Source organism: Podarcis bocagei (assembly GCF_964188305.1).
Source record: "Podarcis bocagei genome assembly, chromosome: 16".
NCBI classification, from domain to species: domain Eukaryota; kingdom Metazoa; phylum Chordata; class Lepidosauria; order Squamata; family Lacertidae; genus Podarcis; species Podarcis bocagei.
The window spans coordinates 9,873,848-9,889,165 of record NC_138142.1 but is presented as its reverse complement, the minus strand read 5'-3'; the positions used below and the strand labels follow the sequence as shown (position 1 = coordinate 9,889,165).

The following is a 15,318-nucleotide window of genomic DNA, read 5'->3' as shown; positions in this document are numbered from 1 at the left end:
CTGCCTCATTTTGCCTAATGGTTGGGCTGGCCCTCTGTATTGAACAGATTACTAAACTACTTAAGAGATATTACTCAGTACTTCTGGTTTGTTTCTGGGCAGTGTTGGTGTTGACCTACAAAAGCTCCAATGCCCAAGGCAAGGTTATCGGAAGGCTTGCCTTCTCCTGTAGGAACCTGCTGAGAACATCAAAAGGCCTGTCTTCAGAAACAGGTGGGTGGCTACCAGAGACAGGCTTTAACTGTGGCAGCATTTGGGGTTTCCCCCTCTACTTTTCTTACCTACTGATTCATTCCACTGCTGCTACATCTGAGGGGAAAGCGGTTGGGCTCAGAGAGTGGAGGAGGAGCTGGTATTGATTTTAGGGTTTGCTCGTTTTCATTTTGTATTTTTATATTCTGATGCAAGCCACTCTGGAAAGCTGCATTATCCAGAGGAGATGTGAACGTATTTTAAATGGGAAAAGGCTTTCTAAAACCTTTTCTCCCAAAACGGTGCCGAGGAGGATGGCATTAAAAGTCAAGAGTGGGAGAGAGAAAGTGTCCCGTTTCAGTCCTTGCACAGCGGATGGTGCCTCCTACCTGGGCAGGAAGTTCTATAGTCTACCCCAGGGGTTGGCAACCTGCAGCCCACGGGCCACAAGCAGCCCACGGGGGTCGTTTAAACAGCCCACAAGCTGCCTCCGAACCAAGCTGCCCGCTTGGCGAGTCCCCATATGCTGAGCTAAACCGGCATAGTGGGGAGTAAAGACTCGCTTCCGCGGTGCCGGAAATCGCGTCTGCGCAGATGCCAGAAATCGATCCGGCCCACGAAGCGATCTCCGCGGGAGTGAATCAGCTCAGGCGAGGTAAACCTTGCTGACCCCTGCTCTACCCCATACAGTTGCTAATCCCCAAAGAAGCTTCCCCTCAGGCCAGTGGCCTGCCCAGACAGTTGCAAACTGGGAAACAGGCACTAATCGCAGCTACTTGACCCCAATCTCCTCACACTTGGTTTCATTTTTCTCCAAGTACAGCAAGGGAAGAATCGCCCTGGGATCTTTGGATGAAGGGCGGCATACAGATTCAATAAACAGAGTAAATGAAATGAAGGAAGAAAAACAGTGCTACCATCCACCGAGACTTGTGGCATTTGTAACAGATGGCTTGTGTCCCTCAGAAGGCCAAACCCAAAGTTTCTCCCCATGTGACATGGATGATGCTCAAGTTGGAGGCTGGAATTCTTTTTTTCAACGAAAACAACCTCTGAGGAGAGGCAGGTGAGCAATCCAGAAGGCCTAATGAGCAGCCATGAAACTAAACCACAAAGGTAACTCACCTGGAAGGGGGCTTTTCCAGTCAGACACTGGTAGATGATGGTGCCAATACTCCACAGGTCAGCTTTGGCGTCGTAGTGTTGGGACATAATGACTTCTGGGGCCTGCAATAGGAGAAGAAAGGGAACATTACATTTTGTTTTAATGCCTCAGCTTCTGATTTATTTTATTTTATTTTTAAAACCTTTTTCTTGGTAACTGTGAAAGAAAGTGAGTCCCTTTCCAAACAGCATGCATAAGCATATACACACACAGAGAGAGGCCAAGATTCCACAAAAGAGATTAGAGATTTTGTTCCCAGCTCAGAACGATGTAGTTATACAGGCATGGAGAAGGTTATTTCATAACTCTAATCATGTTAATTCAGGCGTGATTTTGCTTTAATGAGATAAAGAAACTAACACCTTATCTCCTGACCTGCTGGAGATGGGGGGGGGGGAGGTCCATGCCCTTCTCATGCATGCATGTTTCTGTTTGTGAAAATATATAATACACATTTGCATATACAGAGCCATAGCGGGGGGGGGGGGGCTGGGGATGCTAATCAGGGTTTTTGTCCCGGGTGAAGCCTCCAAAGGGGCGTTACTGATGCTCCCAGCCTCTGTATGTGTGTACGCAAATGTGGGTGCCAAATTGGGTCTTTGACCTGGGTGAAATAAAGCCTATTTTCACTCGTCGTATGTACTTGCATCCATTATGTATCTGCATTCTGTATTACAAGGGTAGCCAACACAGTGCTTTCCAGATGATGCTGGACTACAACTCCCATCATCCCTGGCCATTGGGCTGGGGCTGATGGGAGTTGTAGTTTAACAACATTTGGAGGTCATCATGTGGGCTAACCCATGTTCTATTGCAGGGTTAGGCAACCTAAGGCCCGGGGGCCCGATGTGGCCCAATTGCCTTCTCAATCCGGCCCGCAAATGGTGCGGGAATCAGCGTGTTTTTACATGAGTAGAATGTGTGCTTCTATTTAAAATGCATCTCTGGGTTATTTGTGGGGCATAGGAATTCGTTCATTTTTTTTCTTCAAAATATAGTCTGGCCCACCACATTGACTGAGGGATGGTGGATTGGCCCACGGCTGAAAAGGGTTACTGACCCCTGTTCTATTGCATAGACACATAAGTCACCACACTAAAGCAAAGTTCTCCCCTAAAAAACTAAAACCAATCTGCACACATGTTTGAAAAACAGCAACATCTTTTACCACCTGCCACCCAGGTGAACAAGAGAGTCAAGCCAGGACAGGCAACACCAGATTTCACAGCCTGAATGACAATCTACAACAAGCTTCCCAAGAATATGGCCTACTACAAAGGAAAGTGTGAGGACAGCTTCCAGGGATGGCGGAGAAAGCTCCCCAAAGTCTGGCAACCACCCCTAGGCCTTGGCAGTGAAAAACCCACAGTCAGCTCCCTGCTGTAGGGCTGCATCAGATGAGGGCAAACAGACCAGTCTGCATAAACCTAGACTTGTCCTGATCATACAGAGTAACGGGGGGGGGCAATATTTATTACAGAACTCCCCACCTCCCCCTGAATAATCTCTTTGCAATTCCTCCCATGCATATTCCCCACTTCAAACAAGATCCAAGCAAATTTGGCTGTGAGAAAGAGTGGAACAAAAGCTGCAGTGGGTTTTTTTCTAAGTGTGGGTGGGTGGGTGGTATCCTTCCTTATAGAGTCTGGATGCATCCCTCTGGATACATAAGCTTCAGGATGTGAACGCGGCAAACCTGGAAGTATTTTTCCAGGTTTCACCCCGCATGCGCGTGCAGAAGCGGTCCTCCGGTTGCGAATTCCTTGGGATGCGGCCGGACCTCCAGAATGGATCCTGTTCGCAACCGGAGGTGCCACTGTATTTCTTACACTTTTATTCCACCCTTGTCCCAAGGAGCTCCAAGAAGTCCACCATTTCATTCCCACCATAAGCCAGTGCTTCCATTTCCAACATTTGTGCAATTGACACTAATCTAGGGTGGGGAACCTGTGGGCACATCTGCATAGGACTTCAACCCTCATTGGCCAACAATCAAGGCAAATGGGAACTAAGGCCCAGAAACACCAGGAGGGCCATAGGAAAACAATAGCAAACTCAGTAGCCTGCAACACAATAAAATGGACAGAAACAGTTTTCCTAAAAGCAATCAGATATTGCCTGCATGCCAACGCTTTCCTTCTGGGAAAGCCTGCAGAAATAAAAAGTTTTTAGCATTAGACGAAATGTGTATGATGTTGGAGCCTATCTAACCCTTTGTTTTACACAGCACATCTAGTTTGGTCATCAGCCAGGAGCCCTTCAGCCATTCTCTCCCTCCCTCAGCCTTGCATCCCTTATAGTGCCAATTTATCTTCAAAGCCATGCTCGGAGTTCCTTGGAAGAAGTTTGAGATGTTGAAATGCCTTAAAGAAGAGACTTGGGAGTTTGCTGCCTCCACCTGCAATGCAAAGTGGAACACTCCATTCCAACATGGCAGCCTTTTACCATGTATGCTGCGATTAGGTCTTGATTCACACTAAGAGCCATGATGACAGGTCTATCCAATGCCCTCGGTGAATTAGACGTCAAAGGCAACTGCTCATTTGCCAGGTTACCTGCAGGTATCTCCTGTGTGCAGCTGTGCCGGGTTTTTATTTGCCTTATTAGAAGTTCCTTGGCAGAACACTGCTGTGGGAAAGGCTAATCTGAAAACCAGATTTGATTTGATTTTTGCGGGGGGGGGGGGGGAGAGGCATTAAACACAACAAACTGGTCTAGCCCAGCCGGCACCACCTAAAGTAGTCCAGTATTGTCTGCTCATGCTGGCAGCATCTCTCTAGGGTTTAAGACAGGGAGTCTCTCCCATCATCTACTACCTGATCCTATAAAAGCAAGCAAGCAAAAACTTGGGAGATGGCAGGAATTTAACCTGGGATCTTTTGCACAAGAAACAGGAGTTGCACCACTGAACTATGGTCTCTTATTAGCTGGAACAGAGGGACAAGGGTTGCGTGGGAAGATTGTGAACTGTTTTCTTTTCAACCGCCACATGAAACTAAAGCACACACGTAAAGAGTCGCCATGACTCGATTCCCGTTATTCTTTATTTGGGTTGTGCACCAAGCTGCTATTGCATGTTTGCTAACCTCATACAAACAAGCCGTTGGCTGCATCCCCTAAGCCTGGTCCTTCGCCAGGACTTCCTCCCCCTGCTGATCTTTGCAATCTTAGCAAACACTCTGCAGGCAACCTAGTCATAACAACAAAGAGGCCAGAGAGAAGAATTAGATGCCATCAAAGGCTATCCTTTGAAAATGAGGCCTTGGCAGAAGCAGCAGCAACAGACCTCAAGGAACCTCTCCCTTTCTGAGGCAGTGCATAATGGAACAAGAATTCACCTCTCCCCAGGGCTGAGCTAAAGATCACACCACAGGGTAGCAAGCTAGGCATGGATATGTGGGGGCGGGGGGGGGGGTTAAGTAAGCATTTTGTTAACATGTCTTTAGCAGTTACACATGAGGACAAACTTGAAGTTTTGAGAATGTCTTCATCATACACAGAGGCTGGATTTACACACACATTATGCATATATATGATGCTAGGTGTGTTTGTAATTTTATTAATGTACACCTGGTGATTTGCAGCTTGATGTGCAAATTGGATTTATGAAAAAGCAGGTCTAGGTTCGGATGTCATGACCAAGCCATGGTTTGAGTCATTCCTTGAAGTCACTCACACTCTTCCTCCCTTCGCATGCTCCGATACCCAGCCTCATCCAGGTCCACCATAACCACTTCTTGTCATTATGTCCGATTCACACAAACCATGAGCGCTGCAAACCAAGTCAGAACTGGACAGCACTGTTTGGTTTGCCCGATTCATATACACAGAGAAATCAACTGTAGCTCTTGTGAGCCAGGAAAAGAAAAAAGAGGGAGATTGGAGAGTGGAAGGAGGAAGGATTCAAGACCAAGGCATAGTCCAAACAAACCAAGTCATGATAAGTCCATGACACTTGATGTAGGCTATTCACACATGCAATTCATCACTTCACTGTCAACTGAAACACAAGAACTTGTGAACCATGTCACAGTAACTGGGCAGCTGGGACTGTCAAGTGCACTTTCAGAAGTAGACCAGGCTTGCTGTTACTTAACATGTAAAGGTCCTAAGGCAGACTCTTCAGGTGGGAATCAAGTGCGCAACATCCATACACAAACTGTCTTTTCCAACATAAGCTTGGTAGCCAATCTCATGGCAATGAGGAAAGATTCCACCCCACCCCGCAAATTCATCCTGTTCAAACCAGACAAGTCTCTCTCTTTCCTCTTCTTTCCATTAGAAGATGCAGCACTATTACTGTGGAACAGGATTATATATTAATGACAGGAGATAGAACTGGAGGCATTACCAAATGGATGCTGTATTTCTGTCTCATAGCAAAACACTACCATCAAATGGAAAGTAAAGAGAGCAAGGAGACAGACTTCTTGTGATTGCTTTCAATCTCAGACTTCATTGCCTGTTCTCCTAGACAGCTGTTTTTTATATATTTTTTGCAAAGAATCCAGCTGAGTCCCAAAGGAGAGGGGGCAGTTTTACAAAAATCAAAACTTCCGTCTCCAGCTGAAAATATGGCATGATCCAGAGTAGAGAGGGGGAGCTCCTTCATGAGTAAATCAGAAGGAATGCTTTTAGTCAGAAAGTGATTCCCTTTCAGATCGTCTCACCCCAAATCAACTTCAAATGGGGCCCAGCAGAAAAGCCCCTGAACCTATTTGCCCGTAAAGTGGTAGGCTTTCTCCACTCTGGAGGGGATGTTGTGCCTGCAAATTTCAATCACTCCTGTCCTTTTCCTGAGTACTAAGAGGCAAGCATGGCTTCTTTGTTAGCTAGGACTACAGAATGCTTTACTATCAAAAATATACTTCCTTTAACATAAGCTTTCTTATTTTATACCAAGTATATATTTTATACTTATTTTATACCTTTCAATTAAAGGTGTGCTCCAAGCAAGGATTCATTTAACTGAAGTTAATTTCTGCTGCTGCATATAAACCCTAAAAGCAGGCAGAAAAACCCTTTCACAAATACAAAGCACTGTCTGAAGGCACACTATACTGTAATATTGCTGAAGCTAAACAGGCCTGCATCTGGTGCCTAGGTGGGAGACGCCCCCCCCCCCCGAAATCGGTTCATGTCACCTTGAGTTCCACAACAAAAGAGAGGCAGGTCTAGGTAAATAAATACAATCGTCGCCCAACTGATAATTTCACAGCCAAGCTTTATCATGGAGTACAGGCCCTGGAGCTGAGCCCTGGCTAAGCTAACCTCTGAATGAGACTACTCTATGGCTTTTTGCCTGCACAACAGCAGAAAACACAATAGGCCAGAGTAACAGAAGACCACCTGTGTTCACACAAAGCAGCAGTGACAATGAAGATTGGTTTATGACCCCGAACAGCATCCCTTTGCATAGTAAGTTATGGGGAGATACATCGTTTACAATCAGGATTCTAAAATCAATACATCAATCCACAGTCAACTGGCACAGCCCACAGGCCCAGAGCCAGCTATCAGTTCAGTTGAGCATTGGCTGAGGGCCAAAGGAGTGTCCAAAGGCCCCTCACCAACACGACCCACTTTTGAATGGGAACAGCCCAGAGGGTGCAGAATTCTTACAGTAAATATCAATCGCTCACACATGCACAGTTCATCACACTCAATGAGGGCAAAGAATCACAGGGTGGAACAGGGCAATGCAGAGCAGCACAGGTTAGATTCTCAGTGGCTTCCATTAAGTTCTATGGCACAAAGCACAGGCAAGACTGGAGAGGGGAGTCCTGGGTTCAATCCCTGGGAGAGAGATCGGGAAGATTCTTGTCTGAAACTCTAGAGAACCATTGCCACCTACACAACAGTGCGGCAGACGGCCAAGTGGTCAGACCCTATGTTCTACCTCCTCGCGATCCCACAAAATGGGAGATTGCCAGAAGCAAAGTAACAGAGAGACACCACACCTTTAACGGGGAGCTGTAATACAAGAACTGTTCTTTGCCCCGCTCATCACCACTGTGGTGGTTTGACAGGAAAATGCAGGGTTGATTTGTTTTAATCAGGCATTTAAAGGCACATGGCAGCAGAGATACAAAACAGGACATGGCAGGGAACATCATACAGCAGGAAGTGAGAGGAGACACAATTGGAACAGAGCCTTACATTCACGTTCAATAAGCTTCATTAACGGATGGTTGTTTTTAACTCCCCACATTCCGCAGTGATAAAGAATAGTTCCTACTGCGGGCAAAATGATAACCAGAATGGACTTACCATGTACATGGGGGAGCCACAGAGAGTCGCAGCCATCATATTGCTCTGCAGGTATCGTGCAAATCCAAAATCAGCTACACGCAGAACCAAAACAAGCCAAAAAGAAAGGAAAAAAGAGCAAGGTTAAAATAAATGACAGCTCACAAACACAGTACACGTACGTGAGTGACCACCACTTGGTGACGACAAAGGCGCACTTGCGTGTGCCCAAACAATTGTCGTTGAGCGCAGACAATAGTTTTTGTATCGCCCCAAAACACAGAATATATTTTAACAGAGGAAATAGTTGCACTCAGCTGTCAAACACACTTACTATAGAGTAAGCTGAATACTTCTGTGTAAATTCACACAGAACTGCAATATAACAATCCACTGAGTGAAGCGGACAAGAATAAATAAAAATGCATGACTTTTTTTTATATAAAAAGCTAATTACTTGGCCTGGTTTGGAATTCCACTTGTGAAATTTGGAAAACCAGTTTCAACTACAATATCTGTTACACATTGCTAGCAAACATTTTTAATTTTTTTAAAGAAATCAATGGACAGCTCCAGGGGCTTACCAATCTTAATGCGAATGTTATTGGGGTTCGATTTTTTGCCCCCCACAAAAGAAAGGAGGATGTTTTGAGGTTTCAGATCCCGGTGGATTATCCCTTTGCTGTGTAGCACCTTCATGGCGCCGGCAATTTGCTGCAGAAAGAGTCTGATCGTATCTTCGCTGAGGGTCCTCATACCTAGAGAGGGGGAAAGGTGGGGGGAGATTAATAGCTGCAAAACCAGCTATTATAATAACTGATAACCATCTATGAGAAGGAGCGAATATCACCCATAAATATCTAGTGCTGCAAGGAAGACATACGAGGCGCAAGGGCCAATAGGGATAAGCATGGTACAATTTATTTAAAATTGTTGCTTCTCCCAAAGTCAATGCAATTTACAAAAGCCATTGCAGCATAATATCACAGCCCCCTCCCAAACAGCCGCAGCAATAAAAACACAGAGGTTTCCATATTATCAAGGAATGTCCCCCCCATCCCCCCAAAAGGCTCAGAGTTCAGAAGAGTGAACACTTCTATCCCTTCATTTTATCCTTACAACAACCCTGAAAAGTAGGCTTAAGGTGGAGATTAGCCCATGCTTCATGACTGAGTAAAGATTTGGACCCGGGTCTCCTAGTCACCATCCAACACTCCTGCCACCTCGGCTCCATAATGAACATTTACATTATTATTTTTGTAACTGTCTTAAATGCAGGTGACAAATCAACTACGAATCTGTTATCATTTGGTCAGTCCTAACCTGTGAGCCGCAAATTCAGGTCAAGTGACAGAAGTGAGCAGAGCCCCGTTTCCCAAAGCCCTCAGGGAACCGGGCACGAGTTATGAGACATGACGCGTTAGAAAATACCTCAAGAGCTATTAAAGAGGTGTGTGCGTGTGTGAGCACGCCATGCTTTTGCTGCGCTTACCTCAGAGCAGCTGAGCAAGATGAGGCTCACACACACACATAATACATCATGGGGGATTTAGCCACTTCCTCGGACACAAGTCACCCTCTCGCCATCCCCTCAGGCGGACGGTAGACAACGTTCCCTCCTGCACTCAGTAAAAGTCAAATTAACCAACGATTTGCCTTATTTTCACACCATTCAAGATGTGATCCCCGAGGGAGACACCTTACTCAGCCTAATGGCCTGCCTGCCGCCTAATAACTCGGTTCTCTAGGACTCCTAAGAGGATTTAGTATTCTTTGCTTTAACGCAGGTGTAGGCATCCTAAGGCCCGGATCCGGCCTAACCGCCTTCTCAATGTGGCCCACGGATGGTCCGGGAATCAGCATGTTTTTAATGTGTGCTTTTATTTAAAACAAATCTGTCGGTTATTTGTGGGGCATAGGATACCGTATTTTTCGCCCCATAGGATGCACCTAGTTTTTTTGGGGGGGGGAATAAAGGGGGGAAATTTTATTTTCCCCCCAGGTGCGCTGTGCTAAGCCCAAAGCTTGGGGCATGCGGAGCTCAGCGCGCCCCAAGCTTCTGGGAGCCAGCAAGCTCTCCACTAGCCCTGGGAGAGCTGGGTCTCCCATGGCTAGCGGATAGCTTCCTGAAGCATGGAGAGCGAGAGGGGTCAGTGCGCACCGACCCCCCTCGCTCTCCAGGCTTCAGTGAAAGCCTGCATTCGCCCCATAGGACGCACACACATTTCCCCTTCATTTTTGGAGGGGGAAAAGTGCGTCTTATAGGGCGAAAAATACGGTGCATAGCTGTCAACTTTTCCCTTTTCTTGAGAGGAATCCTATTCGGAATAAGGGAATTTCCCTTTAAAAAAGGGAAAAGTTGACAGCTATGAATAGGAATTCGTTCTCCGCCCCCCCCCCTGCCAAATATAGCCCGGCCCCACCACATGGTCTGAGGGATGGTGGATGGCCCCATGGTTGAAAAAGGTGGCTCACCCCTGTTTTAATGTACTCCTTAGGGCTGACTTTTGGGGGCAAAGGCCTCATAAAGTGGCTTAAAATACAGTAAGCACAATACAATAATCCAGAACAGGATTGAGTGGGTCACACACACACACACACATGCACGCACACACACACAGAAGCACCAATGTTTCTGGACTGCAATGCCCATCATCCCCGACTCCCAGCCAAGCTGGCAGGGGCTGATGGGAGTCGGAGTCCAACAACATATGGAGGGCTACCGGGTTCATCATGGCGACTTGCCATTTTGGCTACTACATCTTGCTGGAGGCAGAACTCCTCTCAATACCACTTGCTGGGAACTGCAGATGGACTTCGGTTCTGCTTTTGGACTGCCCATCACACACACAAACACACGTCCCACTGGGTAAAACACACAGGACTAGGCCCTTTTGCTGAGGAAATTGGGATATATATATATATATATATATATATATATATATATATGCTTTCGTAGATTTTCACGGGTACAGGAATGCAGGTTTTGGTGTCTTCGGGTGTCTTCCCGTGTAAGAGTTGGGGTGTCTAGGCGACGTTTCGACGAGGTCTCACTCGTCATCTTCAGGCTGGTGCTTTCGGCTTCTTGTTACTAGAACAGAGCGGGATCTCAGTGTTTGAGTTCCTATAAATACTGTTGAGGGGGTGTGGTGTATAGCCTCCAACGTTCTGGGCAGAGAGGAAGTTCCCAGGTTAGTGTGCCTTTTCTTCTTTTGTTCCTTAATTACTTGAGGGATATCTTGAGTGATTTCTTGAGTGATATACTGAGTACCACTTAGGAGGGTCATTAGGTGTGGATTAGTTGCTAAAGCTTTCGTGTCTTGACCTCTTGAGCTTGTGAAGAGTTTTTCTGAGAAGATGGCTGTACTGCACTTAGTTGTGCTCTGGCTTGGCTTCGTGTATAGGGGCGAGCTGTGGTTTTGTGCCCTGTGCCAGCCAGATCTGTGTAGGGATTGCAGGGGGGTGCAGCATCCGGAGGTGCCACTATGGTTTGGCTACTGGATGGTGTCTGTACTTTATCTGTGGAGAGGGTCTGGGAACATCACCACAAGAGAATAATCATGGAAGCCATCGAGATAGAGAAACACCCTCACAACATGAACAAGCGTGACGACACGTCCCGCCTGCCAGACATCTGGAAATTAGCCCTCCCCACAAAAACCGACACCAGAACCAGAGACACACAGAACGCCATCTCCAATCAACCACACCAGACCCAAACCCAGACCCTCTCCACAGATAAAGTACAGACACCATCCAGTAGCCAAACCATAGTGGCACCTCCGGATGCTGCACCCCCCTGCAATCCCTACACAGATCTGGCTGGCACAGGGCACAAAACCACAGCTCGCCCCTATACACGAAGCCAAGCCAGAGCACAACTAAGTGCAGTACAGCCATCTTCTCAGAAAAACTCTTCACAAGCTCAAGAGGTCAAGACACGAAAGCTTTAGCAACTAATCCACACCTAATGACCCTCCTAAGTGGTACTCAGTATATCACTCAAGAAATCACTCAAGATATCCCTCAAGTAATTAAGGAACAAAAGAAGAAAAGGCACACTAACCTGGGAACTCCCTCTCTGCCCAGAACGTTGGAGGCTATACACCACACCCCCTCAACAGTATTTATAGGAACTCAAACACTGAGATCCCGCTCTGTTCTAGTAACAAGAAGCCGAAAGCACCAGCCTGAAGATGACGAGTGAGACCTCGTCGAAACGTCGCCTAGACACCCCAACTCTTACACGGGAAGACACCCGAAGACACCAAAACCTGCATATATATATATATATATATATATATATATATATATATATATATAACACACACACACACACCGGGAGAGAGAGAGAGGGGGGGGTTAAACACGGGAGGAGGAAGGGGAGCGGGCAGAGGCCATCCAAAACCAAGCTTAGTCAGTAGCATATCACCAACCCCTTCACCTGTTCACAGAGCCAATGCCAGCCCTGGGTGCTTCTTGCAAGGGCTTGCCAATGTGCACATTCAGTATATGTGCTGCCGAAGCGAGCATGCCAATGTGCACATTCAATGCCAAGGCATGCTGACTAATGCCGTGACAACGTTTTGGCAAGAAGCAAACCCTTCTCCTCTTCCGCCACGTGGAGGGACAAGCTGAGCTCATCCTCAACATTTGGGCCAGGGAGTAAACACACAGGTGCCTGGGCTGGGGGGGGGCAGCGCAATTCAAAACCTGCCACTGCCTTGCAGTTGAGGAGTAAAGGGAGTCCAGAACAGGAGTGGAATCTAGGAATCGGGGCAAAGTTACAAGCGCCGAATTGCTGCCATTTCAAGGACGGAGGGCCTGAAGCACAGGCTCAATGCCAGATTACCAAACAGGCAGAGTAGGCATCGGACAATGGGCCCCACACCTTTTAGGGGCCCTGCGAAATCAGTTCAAAATAATCAATATGATCTTGAGAGAAAATTACAATCAAGCTTTCTTAGCTCAACTTGCTCCTCCCTGCCCAATAAACCCAGAGGCAAAGCGGTCGCTGAGCACCAAGGTTACATACACTGCAGCAATGCCGTCCCACATTTGCAGTTGTTTTGCAGCATGCTTGCTCAAAATCTGGTCCTCACTGCACTGTGTTGGTGTCATTGTAAAACAAAACGAAACACGTTTCTAGTCCTCGTTGATTCAGAAAAAGCTTCAAAACAGGTAGAGAGCAAACATTATGGAGAGAAAGCTCATTCCTATTTTTCCTGTCTTCTAATAACATCAAGGAGTGTCTGTTCTATTTCTTATACACAAGTATGTAATTTTCTTATCATTCCCAGCTGATCTATCTTTTTTACAGATTGAGGTGTTGGAATTGCAGACCCTCCAAGTGTCCCTATTTTCCAGGGACAATCCCGGATTTACAGAAGCCGCCCCGGTTTCTGATTTTATCCCAGAACGTGCCACTTTACCTTAGGACGTCCCTATTTTCAGCAGAGAAATGTTGGAGGGTATTGAGGCAGTCCTGTATAGGGAACGTTTTTTAATGTTTAATGTTTTATTATGTTTTTATATATGTTGGAGGGCACCCAGAGTAGCTGGGGCAACCCAGTCAGATGGGTGGGGAAGAAGAAGGAGGAGGAGGAGGAGGAGGAGGAGGAGGGGACCTCCCTAATTTCATCAGAGAAATGTTGTAGGTTATGGAATTGAACAATTTCAGACTTACTGTTCTTCCACAAAAAGAACCCCCTCTCCCTGGCCTAAACTATTCCTCATATGCTCCAAGGCAGCCCTGTTTAGGGAGGTTTTTAATGTTTGATGTTTTATTGTCTTTTTAATATTCTGTTGAGAGCAGCCCAGAGTGGCTGGGGAAACCCAGCCAGATGGACGGCGTATAAATAATAATTTCTTATTATTGCTATTGTTATAACCTTTTTGTTGTAATTTTAATTAAATTTTCAACTTATACGTTTCAAAATGAACATTTTGCACAATGCCATATATCCATTGACTTCCCTTCTTTTCCTTCTATGGTTCAATTTACTTATCATTCCTGCATATTTTACCATTCTCATATGCTAACTTTCTAACTGCAGGCTTTAAAAATGTTCAAAGAGGTGGCACCCCAGCCCCTAACATTGGTATTGTGAATGCAGTCCTTTGTACCTTGTTCTATCACACTCAGCCTCAGGGAACACAATCTGGATGGTAGTAGCTGTCATTTTAAATGCCACACCGAAGAAGCGTAGCTAATCTTTAAAAGGTCTCTGTTGTTAAGAAGAAGAAGAAAGTTTTCTAAGAACAGAACCAATTATTCAGATTGGCTGGCTCCTGCTCTAGGAAACATAACTCCATTAAGACCAAAGATTAGCTACCAACTAATGGAGAAAGTGAGGAGGCAGACAAAAGAGCATGACAAAACAGTAAGCAAATTAGGAACCACTTTTAAAAAAACAACAATTGTCAAAATGCCTCTATCAGTGACATTTTTCAAAAATCTTGCAGAATGGTGTCCCTGTGACTATGTCCATGAATAAAACACATAAAATATGGTACTGGGCTGAACAACTGTCTTTTGAAAAACCACAGCTTCCCACTCCCCCATCTTTTCTTTTTAAATTTAAAGGAAGTTTCTAGTCCTGTTGGTGTAAGGATAAACTTGAAAGTGAAGTCTAAAGGTGGAGATTTCAGAACCCAGAGAGAAAGCCAAAATAAGAATTCCAACCTTCAAAGGGAGGCATTCCCCCCCTCCCCCTATTGACAAGCAAAAGCTGAATAATGTAAGCAAATTTACATAATTTATCCAGGTCACTGTATTTCGGCATTCTTGGTACAAAGATCTGGGGCCAGATATAGCGTGCCAGAGTAACCAGGTGAAACAGGAACCAAAATAACTACACCATCAAGTGGCAGCAAATAATCACCTTGCAGATTAAGCACACCCTCCCATTTCCACAGATGGGAATGGGAACATTAAGACCCCTATTCTCACCCGCAAGGATCGTTACCCAAGGTCCTTCCTTCACCCCCACTGGACGCTCAATTCTGTCTGTTGCTGTCATTTACTGGGGGGGGGGCAGCAATAACTCAACAGCTACAGTGTGGGAAGAGGCAGGTTGTGCACTGCTAGGTGCCTTAGTGTTCACATATAGGAGTTTAGATGCATGCATGCTCGAGGTAAGAGCATAGACCATGGGTAGGCAAACTAAAGCCTGGGGGCCGGATGTGGCCCAATCGCCTTCTAAATCCGGCCTGCGAACAGTCCAGGAATCAGCGTGTTTTTACATGAGTAGAATGTGTGCTTTTATTTAAAATGCATCTCTGGGTTATTTGTGGGGTCTGCCTGATGTTTTTACATGAGTAGAATGTGTGCTTTTATTTAAAATGCATCTCTGTGTTATTTGTGGGCCATAGGAATTCGTTCATTTTTATATATATATATATATATATAGTCCGGCCTCCCACAAGGTCTGAGGACAGTGGACCAGCCCCCTGCTGAAAAAGTTTGCTGACCCCTGGCATGGACTCAATGTCATAGGCGCCCAACCAACCAGATCTACTCACTTTAAAAGAGGAATAGGCAAATTTGTGGAGAAGAAGGCTGTCAATGGTTAATTCACTTTGCAGGACCTCTATACATCTTGCCTGGGATTCGTGTAATCCCATTCTGATATTTGAAATCGTAGACACAATTCAGTCCCTAGCTAAAGAGGCTTCCTCTACTTAACCTGAGCTTTGGAAACTTGCCTGAC

The 15,318-nt window shown here is 45.9% G+C and overlaps 2 protein-coding genes across 2 annotated transcripts in view; both read right to left on the bottom strand.

The window, feature by feature from the left end:
* MMP17 (matrix metallopeptidase 17) overlaps nt 1-15,318 on the bottom strand; it is a 273,972-nt gene that overhangs the window by 22,977 nt on the left and 235,677 nt on the right. The gene's annotated exons all lie outside the window — the stretch shown is intronic.
* ULK1 (unc-51 like autophagy activating kinase 1) overlaps nt 1-15,318 on the bottom strand; it is a 109,547-nt gene that overhangs the window by 58,794 nt on the left and 35,435 nt on the right. Inside the window, exons 6-8 of the mRNA XM_081174747.1 lie at nt 8,191-8,364; nt 7,628-7,701; nt 1,318-1,419 (exon numbers count right to left, since the gene is read on the bottom strand). Coding sequence (XP_081030873.1) covers nt 1,318-1,419; nt 7,628-7,701; nt 8,191-8,364 — 350 coding nt within the window. The remainder of the gene's footprint in view (nt 1-1,317; nt 1,420-7,627; nt 7,702-8,190; nt 8,365-15,318) is intronic.